Here is a 24,634-nt window from a genome sequence, read left to right on the forward strand (position 1 = left end):
CTAGTGCTCTTAACCACGGAGCCATCTCTGTCTGCCCAGTTCTTTATTTTTTGAAAAGATATTTTCACTTTCCTACTTTAAAGATACAAATTATTCAGTGTATCCTCTTGAAATATTTTCACTTTTGTTCCCAAGTTACTTTCTCTCCATGAAATCAGATTTGTGTATCTTGCCATATATATTGTTTACCCAAAAATAAAATGTAATTTCTCCACTTAAAAAAATAAAATAAAGCAAAACATAAGACTCACAATATTGGCTGCTTTGATTTGTTAACTTGGGCAGTTTCCTTTAAAACAAAACAAAATTGTGGTTAAATTAACTTAGGCATAGCTTTGTATTAAAAGGTTTAGTTAAGTGTGTTATTTTGCACTTATGATGGAGTTTACTTACCAGTTCTATCGCTTGACCACTGGATATTCATTCAATATATAAAACAAAAAATCTTTACTGAACCGTTACTAGGATCAGGCTGCCTGGAAAACACAGCAAATAGGCCACAGTTACCAGTTCTATCCTTTAACCACTTAATTTATTCATCGATTCAAGTCTTTACTTTGAACTGCTACCAGCATCAGACTGCCTGGGAAACACTGGAAGCAAGTGAGCTGGAGCCCCGCTTGCACCTTCCAGTGAGAAGGTGGGCCTTTGATTTGCCTCGGTTCCAGTGATGGGTGCAGAGAGAGGAGGGGAGCGGGCGGCTCCACGAGCGCATGGCCGTTCGTGCCCCGACCACGGTCCTGAGCACAGCAGCAAGTTCCAGGAGACAAGGAACGCTGCAGGACTCATCTTTAGCGAGGCTGGTCACAGGACTCCACTAAAAATCCTACCCTTAGGCGGGCGTGATGGCGCACGCCTTAGTCTTAGTAATGGAGAGGCAGGGGAACGTGCGAGTTCGAGGTCAGCCTGGTCTACATAGTGAGTTCCAGGACAGCCAGTAGAGACTCGTCTCAAAACAAAACAAAAAACAAAAACAAAAACAAAACGGTGCCCTGCTGGCGCCGAGCTCAGGGGAGGGCGGAGGGCCCGGCACGGCCACGGCCCTTTAAACAGGCTCCGCGCGGGAACCACGGCCCAACAGTCACAGACAGGCTGCAGGCGGGCGGGGACCGGCTGAGAAGGGAGATGTGGAGCCCCTTCCTGCCCAGCAGCAACCCTTCCCGAAGCTTCTCCAATCAGCAGACTCCTGCCCCGACCTCTTCTGGTGGGGGCGGGGCCGAAGATGCTCTCCACCGCCCACCAACAGTCTCCACGCCCCTTCCCCGCAGCTTCTCCAATCAACAGCCTCCTTTCCTCCCCTCTTTTGCGGGACTCATCCGGGGGGCGGAGCTTCCGACGGGTGTGTCAGGAGGAGACGCGCGCTCCTACAGACTTTCGAACGCAGTTGGCCCTCAGGACAAAAAAAATATGAGAGCGGCGGCCAATGACGTGGCAGTAAGGACCCGCGCTCGGACTTGGTTCCGCCCCCTCCGGACGGAACATAGCCTGGACCCTGCTATTGGTCCGCGCGACCTGTCACTCGTTGCGGTGGCCAGCCGCAGGGTCCTCGCGGTGACTGGTTCCGCCCAGGCGCGAAATGTAACGCGGGAAAAGCCGGAGCAGGGACCGCGGCGGCAGGTTGTTATTCTCGGGGACTCAGCGCTGCGCGTTCCGTTTTCTGTCAGCGCCGCTGCTGCAGCCTGAGCGTCCAGAGCTGCCTGCCATGAGCCGGCGGCTGTGAGGCGCCGAGGCATAGCAGCGCGGGCGAGCAATCGAAGCTCGAGCGGAGAGCGCGAGGGCTGCAGACGAGCCAGCATGATCCGCGGCGCCCCGGCACCCATGGCGGAGCCGCCGCCGGTCATCTTCTGCCACGACTCCCCGAAGCGCGTGCTGGTGTCAGTCATCAGGACCACGCCGGCAACGCCTCCGTGCAGCGGCGTGGGGGAGCCCGAGCAGCCGCCGCCGCTCGTCCCCACCAGCCCCGGCTTCAGCGACTTCATGGTGTACCCGTGGCGCTGGGGCGAGAACGCGCATAACGTGACGCTCAGCCCGGGGGCGGCGGGCGGCGGCGTCGTTTCGGCTGGGCTGCCCGCGGCGGCTGAGCTCCCGACGTTGCGGGGTGCGCCACCATCCACCACCTCGGTGGCCGCCGCGTCGGGCGGGGAGGACGAGGAGGAGGCGAGCAGCCCCGACAGCGGCCACCTCAAGGTGAGCGGCGCAGGCGGCCCGGGCGCGGGTCAGCCTGGGGCCCGTTAACGGCGCGGCTCGGCAGTGGGGCGGGGCCGGGGAGGAAAAGCGGGGCGGCGGGGGCGGTGGCTGACAGGACGCTGACGTCACTGCCGCGCGCCAAAACCGGACGGCGGGCGGGGCGGTCACGTGACGGGGGCGGCTCTAAGACCGGGCTGAGGGTAGCAGGTGCAGCGGGGTGATGAAGGGGAGGCTGGCAGTGTCCGTGGTCCAGACGCCCCGCACTGTTTGTAATCTCGCAACCGTGGGCTTCTTAGATCTGGGAAAGGATGTGAGCATCTGGCTCCAGCTTACATGGGGGTAGAGGGCATGATATCACTATGTAGCCCTGGCTGGCCTGGGACTCAATAAGTAGACCGGGCTGACCTCGATCTCTCAGAGTTCCACCCTCCTTTACCTTCTGAGTGCTGAGATTCAAGGCTAGCGCCACCATGCCCCAATGTACACTTTACATCCGGAGCAGGGGTTTGTTAAAGCGTCTTCATTAAGATCGCATAGCTGGCTAGTGGGAGTGATTGATGGTCAAGATTTTGTGGCTGGGAGCCTTGCTTGAGTGTTGGTACGCGGTGACTGCTTGGATGGACCTGATACTATATCCGTGGGGCTAGACTTTAATACTTTCAGTCATCAGCGCTTTATAAAGGTGCCGGTAAATTTGTGTGTGGAATAAATGTTGCTAATACAGAATAAATATTCGAGTTCTGTTGGTTGGGTGCCTGAGTAACATAATTTGCTACAGATGTAGCGAGCAAATCACCTAGTGGATAAAGGGATACCTCGTTTATAAATTGAAACAAGTTTGGTCACATTATGGTCACCAGCTAGAACGTTGAAACTGTTTTGGCGAAGGAAACAGCCTTTACTAGTGGCATTATTATTATAGAGCAGTAAAGTTGTAAGACTGCTTTGACATACTTCAAGTATTGAAACTGCACTTCAGTGTATATTTGAAAGAACAGTAGGGATGTTGGTAGTAGTACCTGTGTTGGTGTAGGGAACAGCTGCTGTTGCTGACTTTAGGTAGCCCCTCCTAAGATGTCATCTTAGGTGCCTTAGGTATCTATAATTTTTGTATTAATTTAATGTTTTAGTCTTTCTTAGAAAATGCATTGTATAGTTAAGCGGGTTAAAGGCTTACATGCACAAATACTTGTGGAAGGTTTTGTGTTTGTGACTTCTTAATTTTTAATTTTATTACTCTGTGTATATATGTTTTTCTTGCATGTATGTGTATGTTTTTATTGCATGTATATATGTTTTTGTTGCACATGTGTATGCTTGGAACTGGAATCGTAGACAGTTACGAGCCACCATGTCGGTGCTGGAAATCTAGCTTTAGTCCTCTGGAAAAGTGCTCTTAACCACCGAGCCATCTCTTTACCTCCTCCTCTCATGACTTAATCTTAGTTTTAACTCAGTATTTTTGGATTATCAAAGAAAAATGATGTTGTAAATCACTGGTTCTCAACCCTCCTAATGATGCGACCCTTGAATATAGTTCCTCATGTTGTGGTGGCACCAACCATAAAATTATTTTGTTGCTACTTCATAGTTGTAATTTTGCTACTGTTATGAATTGTAATGTGAATATCTATGTTTTCTGATGGTCTTAGGCAAACCCTGTGAAAGGGTCGTTTGACCCCGAAAGGGTTCACTACATGGGCTGAGAACCCCTGTTGCAAATAAATAAAATCATAACTATGTTCTTTTGGCTTGAGTCAGACTTACCTTTACACAGATCTATGTAAATGTTCTTACAGTGCATAAGCTTAAGTTTTATTTCTCCATTTTCACCTCTTTTAGAGGAAAATATACCAGAAATAACGTGGAAATGAAAAGGCTGTTATATATATTTCTTCCCTTCTCACAGAATATTTGTGATTTTTCAGAAATGACTTGATAACAGATTCTAGTTCTTTTTTTTATTAATGAAGGGATCCAGGTGCAGCTCCAGAAATTCATTTAGGATTCTAAACTTAAGAGAGAGTGCTGGAATATGTTTTTACCTGAGAAAGGGACCTTGTTTGGTTTCTGGTCAGGATGTTGGTTTAAAGAGGGAGTCCAGTCTCCCTTATGCTGTTTTGCCTCTAAAGTTCTTACAGTGATGATCTCCCTCCCCAGGCTTTGAGAGAATGATGATGCTTGGCTGAGTCTGCTCACTTTCCAGGAAGATGGAGATGAGTTTGTAGTGTAGCTAGTGTTAGTAGTGCTTCTGCCGCCACCATTCATTATGCCACTCTGAGGCACTAACAGCTGTGAGTGAGAGCAGTGTTTATTTTCTGTTTGTTGCTATGACTCCCAGGGGAGGTGTTAACATCTGAGTTGTGCGTCCTGTGTCAGCTTTCTGTTGCTCTTTTGTTTGCCCCTACCCTACCTACTCTGTCTCTCTGAGTTGATAAAGAGTATCTGTCACATGCCAGCTTGTTTTGGTCCCTTATTTCAAGATCATTTATAACTATTGGTGCATAATTATCTTTTTTTTTTTTTTTTTTTTTTTTTTTTGATTTTTAGAGACAGGGTTTCTCTGTGTAGCTTTATGCCTTTCCTGGAACTCACTCTGTAGCCCAGGCTGGCCTCGAATTCACTGAGATCCACCTGGTTCTGCCTCCCGAGTGCTGGGATCAAAGGCATAATTATTAACATTATCTCCTGGTGGTTGCATTTTCGAGGGGAAAGAACAGGTATGGCATTCATGTTTTCCAGGATAGCATATCCCACAGTCAGTGCACCTGTGCTCCCTGTCAGACTGCATTCATGATGAATGCTGTGGTCTGCTTCTCTGATACCATTCACTTGTAACCTGCACTTCCCTGTCCTGTATTCACTTTTAATATCCAAACATTTAGAGTGTATGTAGTCTTGCACATAGTTGATTTGTATATAGTAATTTCTGATCATCATCATCATATAAAAACCTATTCTGTTAGCATGGTAGCTATCGTTTATTACCTGGCATGGAGTGGGCACTTTGTAATGTTAGAAGTAAACAACCAGGCCCTCTGTTGAGCACTCTGAATTTTTTCATTTATCTAATCTTGTTTACCTGCTGAAGAATGAGAAAAAGAGTCCCCAAGATTAAGGTCATATGATTGGTAGCGGAACTTTTGGTACCTAGCCAGAACTCTTATTTTTATTCTCTATACCATATTCTTCCTGTATGTATCACATATAAATGGACTTTTAGGGATTCTTTTAAAATATTAAGCTGATGTAAGCATACATAACTTATAGCTTATCAGTTGAGATGCTTTATGTAAGGGTACATAGTTTGACAGATGAATTGCAATGGAGATTTGGGAAGTTGTGCAGACAGATCTAAGTGGGAAGTAGAGTCAGGAAGCAGATCTGAGCATCATAGGAGTTTAGATCCAGACCCGAATGTGAGAAGGGATATATGATTCATTATATGCTCTCGTCAGGGCATACAAACATCTCTCAAGATCTGCTTTTCTTTCTTTCTGGGTTCTTATGCCTTGTCTTACATAGGTTTCTATTGCTGCTATTAAAACACCATGACCAAAAGCAACTTGGAAGGAACAACTCTGAGGTCATACTCCATCACTGAGGGAAGGCAGGACAGGAACCCGGGGGCAAAAGCTGATGAAGAGGCCAAGAGGAGTGCTGCTTACTGCCTTGATCCTTTGATTTATGGTGTTCTATTATTACACAATAGAAACACTAAGATAGGCCTTTTATTTGAACTTGTCTAAAACATTCAAGGACTTTTTAGGTCTTCTGTCTTCACATGACTATAAACACTTTGAGAATTACTCATCTGCCTCTTAGAAAGCAGGAGATTCTGTATGCAAAAGTTTTTAAGTGACGTAATCGTCCAGAATTTCAGGTTGGCATTGCATTTTCTTTGAGTCACCAATAGTTTTGACAAGATTTGTCCTTCAGGCTACAGACAAAATTGATTGCTGATAAACTTGCCTAGAAACATGGTGTTTCTTATTGTTAAGACTAAATTGAAAATGGCCTATTCAAGTAATACTGCTTATTAATATATATGGTTGGGGCTGGGGAGGTGGCTCAGGGTGCGAAATGCTTGCTGCATAAGCATAAGGGCCTGTGTTCAGATCCCTAACACCCACATAAAAGCTATGTGAAGCACAGCTATAACCACAGTGATGGATGTAGAAAGACAGGCAGATCCCAGGGCCTCTGGCTAACTAGCCTAGTAGAAATGGTGAGCTTCAGGTTCAGTGAGAGACCCTGTCTCAAAAAATAAGGTGGAGAGGGCTAGAGGAGGACATCTGACATTGACCTCTGGCTCCCAGATGTATGCACACATGTATGCAACACATGTACACAGATATGTGTGGCTAGTAAATGCTGCTCATTTATTTGGGACATTAGATGATTATTTCCTACCTTACCTCCTTAATTAAAAGAATACATTTATTGAACTATTACCTGTACATGGCAAGTATGTTGTATTTATGCACCCCTTACAACTGAACATGTTGTTTTATTTTTCTCTAGTAGTAAAGAAAATAGTAATGGGTTATTTAATTATGCTTTTTCTTTTTGGTTTTTCAAGACAGAGTTTCTCTGTGAGTCCTGGCTGCCTGGAACTCACTCTGTAGACCAGGCTGGCCTTGAACTCACAGATCTACAGTACTAGAATTAAAGGTGTGTGCCACCATGCCTGGCGTGAGTTTCTCTTTGAAAGTGAAAACTGACTGAAGGAAATTTGGTCAGAGCCAAATTATCATTCTAGGTTTGAGGCTAAGATTTAAGCTTTGGAAACCTGTAGGTTTTTACATGGAAAGCAGTGACAACATCTTTATATTGGGTGTAGCTTTGCATGATACTTGTAGCACTGTTTTTCATGTAACCTATGTATGTGACAACTTACCTGGAAAATAAAAGGAATTTTTAAAGAAAAACATGCTGTTTTAGTTTAGGAAAGATAGTACAGACTTCCCATGAACAATACTCAGTTTCCCCTTTTGCTGGTATGTTCCATTACTGGAATATATTTGTGACCATGTTGGTATGCTATCAGCTATTCAAGTTGTCTTGGAGTGTTTTGTTTGTTGGTTGGTTTTGAGATAGAGTCTCACTTTGTAACCCAGACAGGCCTCACTTGTAATCATCCTGCCTCAGCTCCTGAGTGCAGGGATTACAGGTATGTGCCATTATAGTTTCTTTATTTATTTTTTTTTAATTTTATTTTTCTCTTTTTGAGGCTTATGTAGTCTTGGCTGGCCTCCTTGAACTCAACAGTGATCCACCTGCCTCTGCCTCCCAAGTCTGGGATTAAAGGCTTGCACCTTTGTTTTTTTAATTAAGGTAAAATTATATGACATTAAATTATTAACATTATGAAGTGTACAATTCAGTGGCATTTAGGATATTGACTGTTGTACAGCTTTCAAAACTTTTCATCACTGTTTAAGTCCCTGTATTGAACAGTGATCCTAAAGCCCCATTTCCTAGCACATACAGGATGATCCTTTCCAGTTCTGCAAACCAAGCCACAGACTCTGGGAGCTTGTTTTGAGTTGTACTAATGTCTTCTTTAGACCTTCAAATTCCTGACTTATAAGTTGTAATCTGTTTTCAGTTATATAAAAGTATTTTCTCGTTTGTGTTGTATAGCTTTTGAGTGTTTAATTCTCATAGGTTTGTTCCAGTTTTCCATATGCTATTGACTTACAGGTTCATTCTGTGGCCAGAAAAGGTGCTTAGGATACATTATTGAGATGTATTTTACATTCTAAGGCGGGGTCTGTCCTCATTTCTTTGTGGTCCTTCTGCTTATTTGCCTAACGCATTATTGAAGTCTCTAGATCATTTTGAACTATTTCTCCCATTAATTATGCCATTTTTAGTTATGCATATGAGGGAGTCTATTTGGTGTGAATATATTTGTAATTATCTTTTATGTCCTTTCATTTTTAATATATTCATATTTTATCTAAATTAAATCTTGTGGATAGCATGTAGTTGTCATTTAAAATCTGTCAGTCCCAGCATTTTAATGGGACACTTTGCCCTCCTTACTTTTAAAGTAGTTACAGATGACAAATGACTTCTGGTGGTATTTTTTTTTTTTTTTTTACTGTTCATTCTACTTGGTCTGTTTCTCAATTTCTTTATTGATGCCTTGTATGTTGAGCTGACATTCCCTAGCACACCATTTTAATTTCTTTTTTTAAACTTTCTGGTGATTATCTTGAAGTTATTAATTCGCCTTTTAAACTTATAATTAATTTATTTTGAATTCACATTACTTTAGCTTCAGTAGCCTATTAAAACTACTTCTGTGTCATTTCCTTTTATAATGTCCCTTTCTAGTGCAGAGGATTGAGATCAAGCTCAAGGCCTCTGACATAGGCAAGTGCCTTGACACCCTGAGCTACATCCTCAGCTAGGGATACACTTTACTTACCCAGCTGTTTACAGCTCTGTTATAGCCTTCACTTTCTTGTGTGTTAAGCTTGATCAGCCCCAGGTAGAGTTTCTGACTATGTTCAGGATTTTCTGGGCGTATGCTCAGTTTTCTGTGCTTTTCGGTGTCCTAACTTTACAAAGAAACTTTCTCCCTGATTTTCTCTCCCAGGCTTTTCCTGTGTCTGCTTGCTTTAGCTGAAACCAATCTTTTGGTCCAGAGAACAGCAGGTTGTTTTACAAGGTTTGTGAACAATGCCCTCTGAATAGTTAGTCTTATGTCCTGAGAGATATACAAATTAGGTGAGGCAGAGACAAGTGCCTTATGTCAGTCCATCAAGTGCCCCATCCAGGTCACAGCAGACAGTTCATTCATAATAGGGTCTGGTCTGCTCTCTCTGCAAGTGGGGACAAGGGTCACACACTTAAGAATACAGACCTTTTGAAGGGTGCTACTGGGTAAAGAAAGAATGGGCAAGTGAAAATGCTGTGAGGGTGTTTGTTGATTCAGTATTTGATGAGTTAGTTGCTGGTAGTTTATTCTGAGTCTGTGACCGTTGATTTTAGTAGTTTTCTGTTATCTGTGGAGAGGTGGGCTATTGGAGCCACTTACTCTACTATTCTTGCTGATGCTGCTCAGTTTGTATCTTACACTGCTTTAATGATTATAGGAAATATTAAAGTTTATAAACAATGTTAACAGGATGGAATCCGACGTGGTAGACCTAGAGCAGATACTGTCCGGGATTTAATAAATGAAGGAGAGCATTCGTCCAGCAGGATCCGCTGTAACATCTGTAACAGGGTGTTTCCAAGGGAGAAATCACTCCAAGCTCACAAAAGGACTCATACAGGTAAGATGACAACATTGTAGATGTAATATTTGATTAAAAGTAATATTACAAGTAATATTTGATTAAAACTTGATTAGTTATTTAGGTTAATTAATGTTATTTAATTAGGTTAAATAATGTTCATATAAATTGCCTTATATTTTCTTATTGCCAACATTATTTGTGAAGTTTTAAAAATCAGCTACTGTTTACTCAGTTGCTTTTTGGTGGGGAATGGTGGTTTTAGGTTTTTTAAACTTAACATAGTCATTATAGATGTCAATTGTGTCATTATTACTGAATTTTTTTCACTTCCACCTACCTGAATTCTATTTGTTTGCTCTTAACACTTACATGTCATACATTTTTATTTGTATATATAGAAAAATATATAAATATAGACAAATATAGAAATCCTTGCATTTTAAATACCATGTAGAAAGCAAAATACTTTGTAGAAGGTCCACGTTCTTTCCATAAAGTTAACCCCAGGAGGAGGAACCTTACAGTAAATCTCATAGTTTGTAGATGAAAACCCATTGCAACTGTCTTGCAAATTGTGCTGCCCAACACAGCATCCACTTCCTAGCATGACCTGTGAACACTTGAGATGTGCTACTCTAAATTGTCAGTAAATAATTTCGTCAATAATTGTTAGTATATAATGAAATGATAGTGTTTTTAGATAAATATGATTTATTTGTACAGATTAGCTTTAACTATTTTTACTTTTTCTTTCTCTCTTTATTATTATTGGTTTGTAGTTTTTTGTTTTTGTTTTTTTGAGACAGGGTCTCACTATATGGCTCTGGCTATCCTGGAACTCAGGCTGGGTTCAAACCGCCTGCCTCTGCCTCTGCCTCCTGAGTGCTGGGATTAAAGGCATGCACCACCACTTCTGGCTTGTTTTCTTTTTCTTTTTTTGTTTTTAGATTTTATTTTATTATGTGTATGTATATTTTGTGTGCATGTATGTGTGTGCGCAGTATGTGTGCCTGGTGCCCAAGGAGACCAGAAGAAGGCATTTGATCCCCTGGAACTGTTAGGGATGGTTGTGAGCCACCACGTGGGTGCTAGGAAGTGAATCTGGGTCCTCTGAAAGTGCAGCAAGTACTCTTAACCGCTGAGCCATCTCTCCAGTGTCCACAGTATGTTTCAACTGAGCAGCACTCATCTAGAACTTGGGCTTTCCCCCCCCTCCCCCCCTCCCAGACAGGATTTCTCTGTGTAGCCCTGGCTGTCCTGGATCCCGCTTTGTAGACCAGGCTGGCCTTGAACTCACAGAGATCCACTTGACTCTGCCTCCCAAGTGCTGAATTTAAAGGCGTGCGCCACCACTGCCCGGCTTGAACTTGGACTCTTTTTTTTTTTTTTTTTTTTTTTTTGGTTTTTTGAGGCAGGGTTTCTCTGTGTAGCTTTGGAGCCTGTCCTGGAACTTGCTCTGTAGACCAGGCTGTCCTTGAACTCAGAGATCCACTTGCCTCTGCCTCCCAAGTGCTGGGTTTAAAGGCGTGCGCCACCACTGCCTGGCTGAGTCAAATTTTTTAAGTTAAAAATCACTGTAATCTAAGATAGAGGCTTTGACTTTAATCAGTAAAACTATTGCTTCATGAAATAATACAATTTTGAGGACTTTTGAAGGTCTTTTCAATCTTATTAGTCTGAATCCTCCCCAGTAACTGCTTTATAGGCTGCAGAGCTCTTGTTGCCAGTGTAAGAAAGAGTCAGTTAAGATCATGGGCCCCATGATAGCAGGAACTGTCTCTGACTCTGTTGCCCACTTCTGGGACCTATTCCTCCTACCAGATTGCCTCTTCATTCAGCCTTAAAGAAAAGTAGGTGCCTAGTCTCACTGCAATTTGATATACCATACCTGGCTGATATCCATGGGAGACCTGCCCTTATCTGAAGAGAAACAGAGGAAGAGGAGTGGATGTGGTGGAGGTGGAGGTGGGGGGAAGGAACTGGGAGGAGAGGTGGGAGGGGAAACTTTGGTTGGGATGTAAAAACAAATGAAAAACAAACAAAAAGATTATGGGCCCTAATGAAGAAAGTCCCATGTTTCTGTCCTAATCTGCTACTACTTTGCTGTATGTCCCCAGATGCTTCTGTACCTTGGTTTGCTACTGGGACACAAAAAAGCAGATGCTGAATTCAAGTTCCCCAAGAAACAGTTAAGTTCTGATAGCACAGACTTTGTGGAAAGCTGTGCACTGTCCAAATGGACATTGTGAAATGTCCAATTGTCTAGCTATTCATTGTGAAAACCAATGTCCCTGTAGCTCAGTATTTAAGTTATATGTAACTATCATGACTAAGTGTGCCTATTGATACTGTGATGTTAAGGGATGTGTCACTGTTTTGAGTCATATTGAAAGAATTGTAATTGGTTAAAAGTTTGTCACTTGTAATAAATAATATATTAATTATGATTGACAGTTTTGAGCACCTTATCTAGTTTAGCACTGTGTTGTATGTAGAAATTTAAATGAAGCAGAAAGTAGAAGAATTTCTGCAGGAGACGCCTATGGTAAATAAGCACCACAGGACACTTCATGAGGAGATACAAAGTGCAGCTGAAAGCCTATGTGACTGGATTTGAATGGGTAGGGAAAACGGTGTGGGTGTTTTGTTGTTTTGTTTTTGGAGACAGGATTTCTTTTTATAGCCTTGGCTGTCCTGGAACTAGCTCTGTAGACCACACTGGCCTCAAACTCACAGAGATCTGCCTATCTCTGCTTCCTGAGTGCTGGGATTAAAGGCATGCTCCACCATCACCAGTATTTTTAAGCATAAGAACCAGATAAAAAGGCATTGCCTCCTGGCTGAAATGTCTCTTCTGGAGGAAAATAAAGATCCTTCTCCAAGTAGCTAATGAATTTGGTGACACTGTATGCAGAGAAGATATTAGGAACCACTTAAAAATCAGCAAGCAACTTTCAGCTGTCCCAGGAGCTCAACAGGGCTTGGGATGGTTTGAGGAATTACTGGTATTACAAATACAAAAGCAGTGTTCTGTGCTGGTGCCTCCAGCTTGGAGTACAGTGTATGAAGGAGGCTAGCGACCAGCTAGCAGGCTATTAGAGAATCCCCTTTGGTTGAGTGAGACCAAGGAAATAACCATAGAAAGCAGGAGTTGGAGATAATTTGTAAATCAGGAAAGAGCTCATAGTTGGAGTGTTGAGGAGAAAAGTATACATAAGCTGAAGATGCTGATATCAAGGACTAGAACCTGGGTTTCTAAATCCTCAAGGCTAGAAGAAGTAGTGTGCTTTGCAGAGGAGAGCTGCTCTGGTGCCACTCTGTCCCCTGCCTGTGTGCACTGTGACGTGTGTGTCATTGCTCGCTGGAGTTCTGACTCATGTAAAGAGGATTTTTCTCCTGCCCCGTCCTCCTCTTGCCTTGCTGCCTCAGTTCTGATATGATGTCTATCTTCTTAGGTGAGAGACCGTATCTGTGTGACTATCCAGATTGTGGAAAAGCCTTTGTTCAGAGTGGACAGCTCAAAACACATCAGCGTCTTCACACTGGAGAGAAGCCTTTTGTCTGTTCAGAAAATGGTATGGTGTTAGAAGTGATATTTCAGGAGTAGTTAGAGTAAGTTTTACTTAGATTTTTAGTAATCAGCTCAGCTGGTAGTTTTACTTAGATTTTTTTGAGAAGAGAGAATTTTTGAAAAGATTTTATAAGCATCATAAGCCTCCCACCCCCATGCTATGAATTAAGCCCAGGTCTTTGCGCATGCTAGACAGGTATTTTATTACCTGGAGTAAGTGTATCTTTTCTTTTTCTGTTTTTAATTTTTTTTTTTTTTTTTTTTGGTTTTTCGAGACAGGGTTTCTCTGTGTAGCTTTGCGCCTCTCCTGGAACTCACTTGGTAGCCCAGGTCAGCCTCGAACTCACAGAGATCCACCTGGCTCTGCCTCCCGAGTGCTGGGATTAAAGGCGTGCGCCACCACCGCCCGGCCTCTGTTTTTAATTTTTATTTAAGTATTTTATGAGTATGAGTGCTCTATCTGCATGTATGCCTGCATGCCGGAAGAGGGCATTAGACCCTATTATAGATGGTTGTGAGCTGTCATGTGGTTGTGGAAATTGAACTCAGGACCTCTGGAAGAGCAGCCAGTGCTCTTAACCTCTGAGCCATCTCTCCAGCCCCATTGTGTATCTTTTCTTAAGGTCATCTATTAGTGCGTGTGGTCAGGGGACCACTTGGATTCTAGGGATCAAACTTTGGTTATCAGGCTTGGCTGCAAGTACCTTTCCCCATTGAGCCATCGAAGTGTTATTTTTTAAATCACAGTATCCAAAAAAATATTTTTAAAAATTATAATTTTCCAGTTATATTTCAGTATAGTTCTGTCCCTTTTTTTTGTAGTTTTCTTGATTATTTTTCTAAATCTTAATCTTATGTTTATAGGCTATTTATTTTTAGTTTCCACATACGAGAGGAAAATTTTTGTTTCTTTCTGAGACAGGTTCTCACTGTGTAGCATTGCAGGGCCTAGAACTCCCTATATAGACCAGGCTGGCTTCAAACTCAAATCCACCTGCCCCTGCCTCATGAGTGCTGGAATCAATGGTGTGCAACACCATGTCTGACTTGATAGAAAATTTTATTATTATTTAAAATTTATTTTATTTTATGAGCATGTGTTTACCTGCATGTCTACCATATGTGTTCTTGGTGCCTACAGAGGTCAGAAGAGGGCAATGGATCCCATAGATGTGACTATAAAAGCTTGTTTGGTTATAGAATTCAACGTCTCTGCCTTCCATTTACTTTATTATATACATTGAAGCTGGACATGTTTCGTATGTCTGAATGTCCAGATTCTAGTGAGCATTTCTTCTGTGTTTTAAAGGCTGCCTAAGCAGATTCACCCATGCAAACCGCCACTGTCCAAAGCACCCCTATGCCAGGCTGAAGAGAGAAGAGCCAACGGACACACTGAGCAAACATCAGTCTGCAGACAACAAGGCTGCTGCCGAGTGGCTGGCAAAGTAAGGCCTGTTGTGTGTCGTCTCCCAGAAAGATGCCTTTGGGGCTTGGGCCCGTGTTAAATTTTGAGAATTCTCTTATTTTAAATAAATTACTTTATACATCATAAAATAGTTCAGAATAACTCTTAATTTCCTATAGAGTTGTTAAGAGTGCTTGGGATTTGTTTGTGATAGAAATATAATTGTATGCCTCAAGCACAGAATATTTGGTTTTCTTTGTTTCACTGTTGAAAAATATGGAACACTCATGAATTTGCAAGTTATGGCAACAAGGAGATCAGTATAAAAATCTTTCTCTGAGGATATTTTGACTTAAAGACTCGTCTGTTGTAAACATCATTACAGATTCTCTGCAATGCTCCTGGGTCCCTTATTGTGCTGCTACAGCCCTACCTCCCCCTGGCCATGCCACAGGGGGCTGACATTTATTAACAACCATGCCGCTGTTGTTTTGATACCTCTGTGCTCTTGGCTGGAGGGCTCACTTCTTCCTTTAGCCATTCCACTCACCTTCATTTCTCACTCAAACTAACATCATTTCAGGAAAGGCTTACCTGGCCTACCAAGGAACATTTAGAACAAACAGGCTGGGACCCACTTTACAGGTACTTCTGAGTATGGAGCCCAATCCTTTTCTGTAGTACTCAGAGCCCCAGCGGCCTGTTGTCATTCTCTTGTTCTAGTCCTCAACTTGTACCGAACTAATAGTTCTTTCAGTACTGCCAATATTCCTAGTGTGAGGACATAGATTTCCTGAAATGATGGGGTTGTATTATTTTATTTATTTGTAAACAAGTCTAACAATGTAGTCCTAGCAAGTCTGGAACTTACTATGGAGACATGTAGACTAGGCTGCACTGGAACTCACAGAGGTTCATGTCTTTTTCTCCAGTGTGAAGAGATTAAAGGCATGTGTCACTACAGCCAGCTGTTTTTGTATATAATTTTAAAACAGTTTTATTGAGTATCATTGATGTATGATAGGTTGTATATATTAGGGTGTACAGTTGGATGCGTCTGATGTGTGTCTATACCATGGAACCACCATAGTCAAAGTAATGGATGCATCTGTCATATCCAAGTTTTCTCATGCTCCTTTGTAACCCCTCTTTCCCACACTTTTCCCCAGCTAGCACTGATCTGCTGGGACTGTAAACTAATTTATATTTTCTAGAGCTTTATAGAAATGTCATCAAATGACTACTTTCATTCAGCATCATTTGAGGTTCATCCATATTGAGTGTATCAACCCATTCCTTTTATTTCTGGATAGTAATTTATTGTGTAGCTCTATGTCAGCTTGTTTAATCAATCACCTTTTGATAGATGTTTGGGTTGCTTTTAGCTATTATAAATAAAGCTTGAGCATTAGTATACAGGGCTTCATATTGACACTTTTTTTGTGGTGGCACTATCATTTAAATATGCACTTTAGACATTTAGTGGACATTTACATTTTTTCTTTCGAGTTATCAGGTGGCTACAATAAGACCAGGCTAGAATTAAAACTAGTGTTAAGTTTTTGGATAAACTGTGTATTACTAACATTATTTACTTAATTATATTTCCTTTTTTATATTTTGGTTTTTTTGAAATAGGGTTTCTTTGTATAGCCCTAGTTGTCCTGGAACTTGCTCTATAGACCAGGCTGGCCTTGAACTGACAGAGCCTTTGCCTCACAAGTGCTGGGATTAAAGGCATGTGCCACCATGCCCAGCTGTTGGTCATATTTCATAGATTTAATGTTTAATCCTGCCAAGAGTTACCATTGTCGTGTCCCCCCCCCCCCCCCAAAAAAAAATGCTGAGCAGTTGTAGCACATGCCTTTAATCCTAGCACTCAGGAGGCAGAGGCAGGTAGATCTCTAAAGTTAAGAGGCCAGCCTGGACTACAGAGTAGAGAACAGCAGGACTACACAGAGAACCTTGTCTTGAAAAAACAAAACAACCCATAGTTTTGTTAAATAAATAGGCTTTTTTTTTCCCCTGTGGTTTTGAGACTACCGATGCCCATGGCCTTGTACATGTTAGGCAGATGTTCTATCACTGAGCTAGAGGATAAGATAGGTTGGCTCCTAAGGCTCATTCATATATAATCATAGAGGTAGGGGTTTTTGTTTGTTTTTTTTCCTGATGCTAGGGATTGAACTCAGGGCCTTGATACATGTTATGCAAATGTTCTACCACTGAGCTACATACCCAGGGCACCACATAGTGTAATGGCAAACACATGATTAGAGAATGGAGTGTAAGAACTGAAACAGCAAATTTTTGATTATAGATGCCTGAAGAAGTGTAATATGAATTGCTAAACAGTCTTATTAATAAAAAACCTGGAGCCAGATATTGGGGTGAAAGTTGAAAGATCGGAGGAATAGAATAAGCCAGCCACAAGTTCTTACCACTTGGAAATCCTCAGCCCAAGAGAGCTACTTCCTGTATACTCACGCCTTATATACCTTTCTGTATATACCTTTCTGTGCCCTGCCATCTTACTTCCTCTTTCCATCCAGCTATGTCACTTCCTCTTTCTGCCCAGCTCTATCACTTCCTGTTTGTCTGTACAGACCTGCAGACCTCTGTGGTTAACTAGTGCTAGGATTAAAGGCTTGCCTGGCTCTGTTCCCAGTGTGGCCTTGAACTCAGAGATCTGGATAAAAATCTCTGCCCTCTGAATGATGTGTGCTATCATTGCCTGACCTCTGTGTTTAATATAGTGGCTGGCTTTGTCCTCTGATCCCCAGGTAAGCTTTATTTGTTAGAGCACAAATAAAATATCACCACAAAGAGGAGTCTTCATTCCTGAATTCAAGTTCCCTATATAAATGGGTCTCCCATGTACTACCTCTGAATAGTCACAGAAAAACAATTACTAAAGAACTGCTTTGACAAAATTTCATTTTTATTACAGTATATTCATTGGATATTGTAATGGGCTTCATAAAATACATAAAAGTCTATTAGGTACTTTGATCACAGTAATTCCTCTATATCCTCCAGTTTCCTAGTCACCTTCATTCCCTGAGACACTCATGTTTCTACTCTCAGGACATGCAGATAAATGATTTAACGAGACTGTGTAAAGTCTGAGGTCCACAAATGAAAGAAAACATGATATTTGTCTTTCTCTGTCTAAATTTTGTTCTTTATGGCTGAATAAAATCCATTATGTATTATTTACTGTTGTAAAGGTGGTGGGACCTGGGAGAATGGAGCCAATAAATGAGCCTGACTAAAGTCTTATGCAATAACCAACTTAGTTAGAGCATTAGACAGTTCATACTCTGAGGGTTAAGAGGAGTCACATGAGTAAGCATACAGTCACAAGGTCAAGCTGTACATGGTGGGCAAGCCACACACTGCAGAAACATGTTTTTCCATAGAGGCATATAAACAAACAACAATAGCCAGTTGTAATGAATGATCCGAAGTAAATTCCTATCCACTACACCTGGGAGGGTCACAAAAGTACAATCCAAAAACAATTCGTGTTTTTTCCGAAACTGAGGTCACAAGACTCTGGTCTTGGTTTCTTGAAGTTTTCTCACAGGCACTCAGAATCTGTGCTCCATTCTTGGACCATGTTCCAATAATGTATATATACAACATTTTCTCATTTGTTCATTTGCTCAAACCTAGGCTGATCTATAACTTGGCTACTGTCAGTAGTGCTGAGCAAGCCTGTGTGTGCAAGTATCTTATGATCTGTTGACTCGGGTGTGGGACAGCTTGGTCATGTGGCAGTTGCATCTTGAGTATTTTGATGAACCTCCACAATATTTCAGAATTGGCTAAACTATTTATGTTCCTATCAGTATGTAATAGGTCTGATTGAGGCAAGATAGGATCTCAGTGTAATTTTAATTATCCTGATAGTTAAAGATGTTGAACTTTGTTTTTTACATGTTTGTTTACTGTTCATGCTTCATCTTTTGAGAATTACAAACTATTTTTTAAAAAGTATTTTATGTGTGTATGCCTGAGTGTATATGTGTGCAGGAGTTCATGGGGGCGTGAAAAGGGCATCAGATTCCCTGGAACTGGAGGTACAGACAGTTCCTGCAGACTGCCATATAGGTGCTGGGAACCTAACCCAGGTCTTCTGGGATAGAAGCTAGTGCTCTTAACTACTGAGCCATCTCTCCAGCCCCACTAAGAAAATATATGACAACCTGATATCTACCATATAAATAACCTGTCTGCCTTTCACACAGGTATTGGGAAATGAGAGAGCAACGCACCCCCACCCTGAAAGGCAAGCTAGTACAGAAGGCTGATCAGGAGCAGCAGGACCCAATGGAGTACCTCCAGTCTGATGAAGAGGACGATGAGAAGAGCGGCGCCCAGCGCCGGCTGCAGGAGCAGCGAGAGCGGCTGCATGGGGCCCTGGCACTCATTGAGCTGGCCAACCTGACAGGGGCACCACTCCGCCAGTAGCCCCAGCACTGACTCTTCACTGTACAAAAGTACTGCCCAGCATACTTACAAAGTAGATCCTTGGGCATAAGCTAAGCACCTTATTTGCTTATCATAGGCTGCTATTCTGTAGAAACTCATGAAGAATGTTGTTGCCTCAGACATGGGGTGAGAGAGAATTGCACTTTTTTTTTATACAGAAATGGATTTGATGTAAAGTTTAAAATATTTTGTAAATATGGACTGCAGTTACAGGGTAGAAGCTACATGTTGTGGGAAGCTAGGTTTTGCAAGTTTAATGCATTCATTGGAAGCAGTTCTCACAGGAAGCACTTTGTGAATAAGACATTTGTATGAAAAAACAGTTTGGTTCAAATAGCCAAAGAAGGTTGAAATAGATTATTTATAAGATCATTTTAAACAGTGTATGTTAGTATGTGTGACAGTACTATAAACACTGAAGCAGGGCAGTGTGAAACATATGTATAAAATACATATTTTTAAATTGCAAAATAGCATGCCCAATAGGGCTAGAGAAATGGAAGGCCAGCTATTTGGAAAGATGCTATAAGTTATGACTTGGAAGAAAATAGGTATTTGAGGATCTTGGTAAGGGGTAGTAGTTGAGTTTTTTTATATTGGTGTAAAATGAGTCTCATCGCATCTTTCTGGGCTTTTTAACTAACTGTAATGCTGACGCTTAGAAAGCTCGTCACCCAGCTTGTTGACTGGGGAGTTTTGCACATTGCTCAGCTGCTGGATCTGAGTGATTAATCTTGCAAAGTCTAGGTAACCCAGCAACTGGTGCACATGTATGTGTGTGTGTGTGTGTGTGTGTACACCAGTGAGATCTTTTATGGGCCCTGTAATGAGATTGGCACTTATGTTTATATTAATAAAAGGGACATCTGCAGGGTTGTTTTGTAGTGAAATGTTTTAGGTCTTTTGATAGTAAACACTAAATTTTAATTGTACTGCTTGTTTAGCATTATTAGCGGATGGAAGCCTCCATATTTATATTTTCAGTGCATATTGCCACCTTTCTGCTTCACTTCAGAATAACATGCCAAGCTATTTTGTGTTCACTAAATTTAGCTATCAGTTAAACACTTGAGTAAATATTAGCTACTCAAATATGCAGGCTTCTGAGATAGTTTTAACTGCAAGTGTGTTGTCTGGTGGTTCAAAACCATTTTCTCCAAATAGATGAAGTTATTGAACACACGTTGTGTACTTAGGCATGAACAGAATCCCAGGGCTGAGCAGCCATCTCTTTTATAGAGTCAGAAATCTCTGTTACTTGAGCTTTTATTAAAAGGTGAATGAAACTATATACAGAACATGGTGATTTATAGACTCCTTAATTGGAGACTTCAAAGTAATAGGAAGAAAATGGGTTCTTCAGTGCCTTTGAGTTGAGATAGCACCCTACAAGTTTAGATTACACATTATTGAGAATGTAGGCTTTGTTATCAAAAATCTCAGCAGTTGTAGTACACAGGTAGTTAAATTGTGTAGCCTTGGAGAGGGGAGGTAAGGAAATATCTTGAGAAGCACTAGTGTGAAACTGAAGAAGTGGTAGTTACAATAATGTGTATGACGAGGACATACTTTAAAAATGGAATTCCTCTGTATAGTCAATGACAGATCTTTAGGGGCTTTTTGTAATAACAGAATTTATATTTGTAATGGTCTAAGAATTTTATTTGTAGTTTGGTATGTAGAATTTTAACTTGGAGCACTTATAAGTATGGTAAGAGACCATAGCATCTGAATTTTCTTGGTTTGGAGTTCAACATTTTCTCTAGAATTTTTCCTCAGATGAATGGGAGTATATGGATCAAAGTGCAACACTCACCAGTATTGGGAAGTTTAAAATCTGATCAACTCACCTTAAGGACAGTAGTACAATTTGAAAAATGCAGTTAGCCAATTCACAGATGATAAAAAGTAAGGGCTTTGTTTGTTTCTCCAGCTGATTTTTGTCAACCATTGTAGTTTAGGTTCCCAAGTATTTTTTATTTGTATGATTGGATAGTTTAAGAAATTATTTCAACTGCTTACCATTGGCCATGTTTTAAAGCATTTTTTTCTTTTCTTTTTTTTTGATATAAGGTATGTACTTGGACAAAATACATTGGCATCTAAAATTTGAGGTGTGTTATGACTGCTTTTTGTTTTAAAAATGTGGTTACATTCAGATTTTTGAAGTGTTTTATGCTTCATATGGCTAAGTTGTAGTTTGGCAGAGTTAACAGCATATTAATAAACATGCTGTAATTTTAAAAGATGCTTTAAATAAAATTTTATTTTAATTTAAAACAAAGTACATGGGTCATTCTTGCAGTTTTTATAATTTCTCTATCAAAAATAAAATAGGTGATATTAAAAAAAAAACCCTAAAAAATAGAAACAACCCACACCTGACATCCTTTATCTTAGCAGTCTCAGACAGCTTTTTTAAGGTTGTGGGGACTGAATTCAGGGACTCAAAAAAACTAGGCAAGCATCGTACTACTGAGCTACATATACTGAAGTTAGGTCTTAGACCTGGGACAAATGGCTGACTGAGGTGCCTACTAACATATCAAAGTAGACTGTGGCCACCAAGTTCTCCCAGCATCCCTCAGTCCCTATCTGTTATAGGGTCCTCCTGGCTGGCATACCCCACTGCCTACCCTGAATTTTCCTACCTAGGGGCTGGGCTGCCCTTCCCCCAGCTTTCCCTATATAATACAACTATTTTGGCTATGCTGGTCCTTCTGACCTCTTGTCTCTTCCTTCCCCACTCTCCTCACATGGCCTGGCTCAGAGTTTTGTTTATTCTGGACTCCTCCGGATGCCTCTGCCTCTGACTATATTTTCCCTTTTTCCTACAATAAATCACCACCATACCTAGGAACAGTCATGTCCCCTTTTTTAATTTATTTTTCTCATTCAACTATATTGGTGTAGTTAATTTTTGGAAAAGAAAAACATAGGGGGTGACCATGTGCCAAGGCTTATGTGTGGAGGCCTGGGGATAACTTTTGGAGTTGGATCACTCTAACATGTAAGTTCTGGGGATCAGACTCAAGTTATCGGGCTTAGTAGCAAGTGTTTTTATCTGCTTTGCTATGTGGAAGGCTCTGGTGTAGTTAAGTATTAACTGTTGCCAGCCCTATCCCAGGCCTTAAATTAGCGTAAAAAGGAGTGTAGTGAGCCTGCCCTTTTGCTGGGGAATGGGGAACCCTTTGGACCTAACAGTGGTGTGTGCAGACTTCCCCGACAATGCTTGTCAGGCTGTGGAATGGTAGTTAATGCTAACTAAAAGTCCTACACATGAACATAAGAACAAATATGAAGACGGCTGAGTACCCAAGTGCAGGCTTCTGCTCAGATTAGTACCTTTGGCTTCATGCCTGCTAGGCTGTAAATGTGACTTTAAAATACTGTTTTGCAAAGTTTATGTATGTGGAGAGTGACCAGAAACAACAGCTCTTTTAGAGAAAATGAACCCAAGTGACCATATTGATTTTTGATTTATTTTATTGTTAATTCTGGCTATATTTATGTATAGAGGTCTTAACCCCTGCTCCTCTCCAGTCCATAATTCATATTTTAAAATCTTACATGTCTTTGTGTGCCTCCCCTTCCCAGGCCACTTCCCAAAAGTTCTGCTCAGCTTCCAATCCAGCTGTTGGCAGGCAGTTCTAGCCTTTATACAACTGGGCTTCAGCTTTATTTAAAAGAAAATCTTAAGCATTTCTAAAAGGCTAAAATTTCAGCTTTTTAAATTAATTATTTAGATTTTAAAATAGGAGACATTTTACTGGAAATACTACTACAGCTGTTCTGCAGTTCCGAGCCTTTATTCACAAGAACTAGGATCCTGCACTGCTGTCCTAGGGAGAAATGGGCCCTGGGTGAGGGAGGCCTGAACTTACCAAGCCGAAGAAGAGGAGCCGAATCTTGGCTCACCCTGCTCTGCTGCTCCAATCCTAGGCGTTTATGAACGCTAAACAGAAGTGCTCTGCACAAACGCTTGTCCTGCTATGTGCCTGGAAGTATTTTTAGTAATAGTTGTACATTGGGAATGACATCATTCCATCATTGTCGAATGGACAGATGAGTAATAAAGCAGTAGCTGGGAGCACTTCCGAGCACTGAAACATCTGAAGCAAAGTCTAGGCCAGCACCACAGCAGACACAGTTCCAAAGCACCGGAGGAGGGCCTGGGGAACTCTTACCCTTTGTGGGATGTTGAGCTTGGATTTGCGTGTTTGCTTGGGTATATTCATGTGTCAAAAACTCATCTCAAACTAGCGACGCAGGCGCGTCCTGTAGGATGTAAATTATACTTTTTTTAAACAAACCAAAAAAACGGAAGCAAACATCAGCCTTGCTGGGGGTGTGGCCTGAGAGCAGTCTAAGCAAGACGGCGGGCTAAGGCCGGCTTTTCAGCGGTACCTGGCAGTCTGCGCGGCGAGGAAGGGAGAGCGCACTAGGGGCGCGGGCTGAATCAGGGTTCGCGCCCCGGCTCTTCCTGTTCCTGCCGCACCCTCTTCCCGGGCGGCTAGGGGCGGGGACCGCGGGCTCAGTGGTGGCGGGGCGGAGGACAGCGGAGATGGAGGAGCCTGACGCGGCGCGGCCACCCTCTCGCCTAGTCAGGCTGCTGTCGGCGCTCTTCTACGGGACATGCTCCTTCCTCATCGTGCTGGTCAACAAGGCGCTGCTGACCACATACGGGTGAGGCTGGTTAGTGCGGGACGGCGCAGGGTGGCTGGGGCCTGGAACGCGAGTCTGTGCTTTGCCTTCACCAAGTCACCACACAACAAAGTCCACTTGCGATCAGGGGCACAGCACACACCAGCCGAACTTGCAAAGCCGGCGTCGCAGGCTTTAAAAAAAATACACCAACTGAGAAAAAAATTTGAGACAGGCATTCATCAGGTAGTTGTTGGCATTACAGGTGTGCAGCATCAGAAACGTGTATTTTGAGAAAACTACTAATTTTTAACCATTGTGGTGTTTTTGAGACAGGATTTCATGCGTCCCAGGCTAACTTCTGGACTCCCTAGTAGTTTTCCTGTCCCTACCTCTGGTGTATAACATCACACGTTTTATACAGTGCTGGGGAAGGACCCCAGACTTTTCACTCTAACGTCTCCAGCCAGCCCCTAGCAAAACAAAACAAAGCATATTCCACAGATTACGTCTGGACTTGTGGTCTGTTTTTATGGGTTGATCATCCATTCTCAACCATCATATTTCTGGAGAACCAGAACAAAGAAAAGTTTACAAGATGAGTTTTTTTGGATTAGAGTTGAGTGCATGAGCAACTCAATGCTTCTTTGAATTTATTTGTAAAGACTATAATGTCCTATTTAATTCTACTGTGTAGTAGCAACCCTGAGAGAACTGTGAGTTTAAATCCGGCCTCAGGGTGAATGCTCTGCCCCTGGCACTAGTCCATACTTACCATTTTCCTTAGATACAGAACCTAGCTGGCCACAAGCCTGGTATTGACCTTCCAGGGCCTTGCTCGAGTTGCCACAAGTGGGGGGGATCTTTGTAAATTCTACAGGACTGCCTTTTTTTCTTTTTTCTTTTTTTGGTTTTTTCGAGACAGGGTTTCTCTGTGTAGCTTTGCGCCTTTCCTGGAACTCACTTGGTAGCCCAGGCTGGCCTCAAACTCACAGAGATCCGCCTGGCTCTGCCTCCCAAGTGCTAGGATTAAAGGCGTGCGCCACCACCGCCCGGCATCTTTTTGTTTTA

At 42.1% G+C, this 24,634-nt stretch overlaps 2 protein-coding genes across 8 annotated transcripts in view; both read left to right on the forward strand.

Annotated features, from left to right (window-relative positions):
* The first annotated feature begins 1,629 nt into the window (after positions 1-1,629).
* Positions 1,630-21,206, forward strand: Znf367 (zinc finger protein 367). 2 transcript variants are annotated; one of them, XM_052728465.1, is made up of 5 exons: positions 1,630-2,187; positions 9,329-9,479; positions 12,899-13,018; positions 14,324-14,462; positions 18,676-21,206. In XM_052728465.1, exons 1-5 carry the CDS (start codon positions 1,795-1,797, stop codon positions 18,896-18,898), a joined length of 1,026 nt encoding a protein of 341 aa, XP_052584425.1. In that variant the 5' UTR covers positions 1,630-1,794; the 3' UTR covers positions 18,899-21,206. The 2 variants fall into 2 exon arrangements, with proteins under 2 accessions (XP_052584425.1, XP_052584426.1); XM_052728466.1 differs by lacking the exon at positions 1,630-2,187 and adding an exon at positions 2,404-2,497.
* A 2,078-nt stretch (positions 21,207-23,284) lies between these two features.
* Positions 23,285-24,634, forward strand: part of Slc35d2 (solute carrier family 35 member D2) — a 38,074-nt gene continuing 36,724 nt past the window's right edge. For 2 of the 6 annotated variants that reach the window (XM_052728043.1, XM_052728045.1), the window contains exon 1: positions 23,285-23,605. In XM_052728043.1, coding sequence (XP_052584003.1) covers positions 23,484-23,605 — 122 coding nt within the window. In that variant the 5' untranslated portion in view covers positions 23,285-23,483. Of the gene's footprint in view, positions 23,615-24,634 lie in introns of all 6 variants that reach the window. The other 4 variants (XM_052728039.1, XM_052728040.1, XM_052728041.1 and 1 more) reach the window with 4 other exon arrangements.

The sequence above is a fragment of the Peromyscus californicus genome, unplaced genomic scaffold (genome assembly GCF_007827085.1).
Source record: "Peromyscus californicus insignis strain IS unplaced genomic scaffold, ASM782708v3 Scaffold_8__1_contigs__length_139910024, whole genome shotgun sequence".
NCBI lineage: Eukaryota > Metazoa > Chordata > Mammalia > Rodentia > Cricetidae > Peromyscus > Peromyscus californicus.

What these genes read in the sequence shown, in the direction of transcription:
- Znf367 (XM_052728465.1), top strand. Translation starts at nt 1,795, where the DNA reads ATGATCCGCGGCGCCCCGGCACCCATGGCGGAGCCGCCGCCGGTCATC. An exon ending in TCACAAAAGGACTCATACAG is followed by an intron (nt 9,480 to 12,898) that starts GTAAGATGACAA and finishes CTATCTTCTTAG; the next exon opens with GTGAGAGACCGTATCTGTGT. An exon ending in GCTGCCGAGTGGCTGGCAAA is followed by an intron (nt 14,463 to 18,675) that starts GTAAGGCCTGTT and finishes CCTTTCACACAG; the next exon opens with GTATTGGGAAATGAGAGAGC.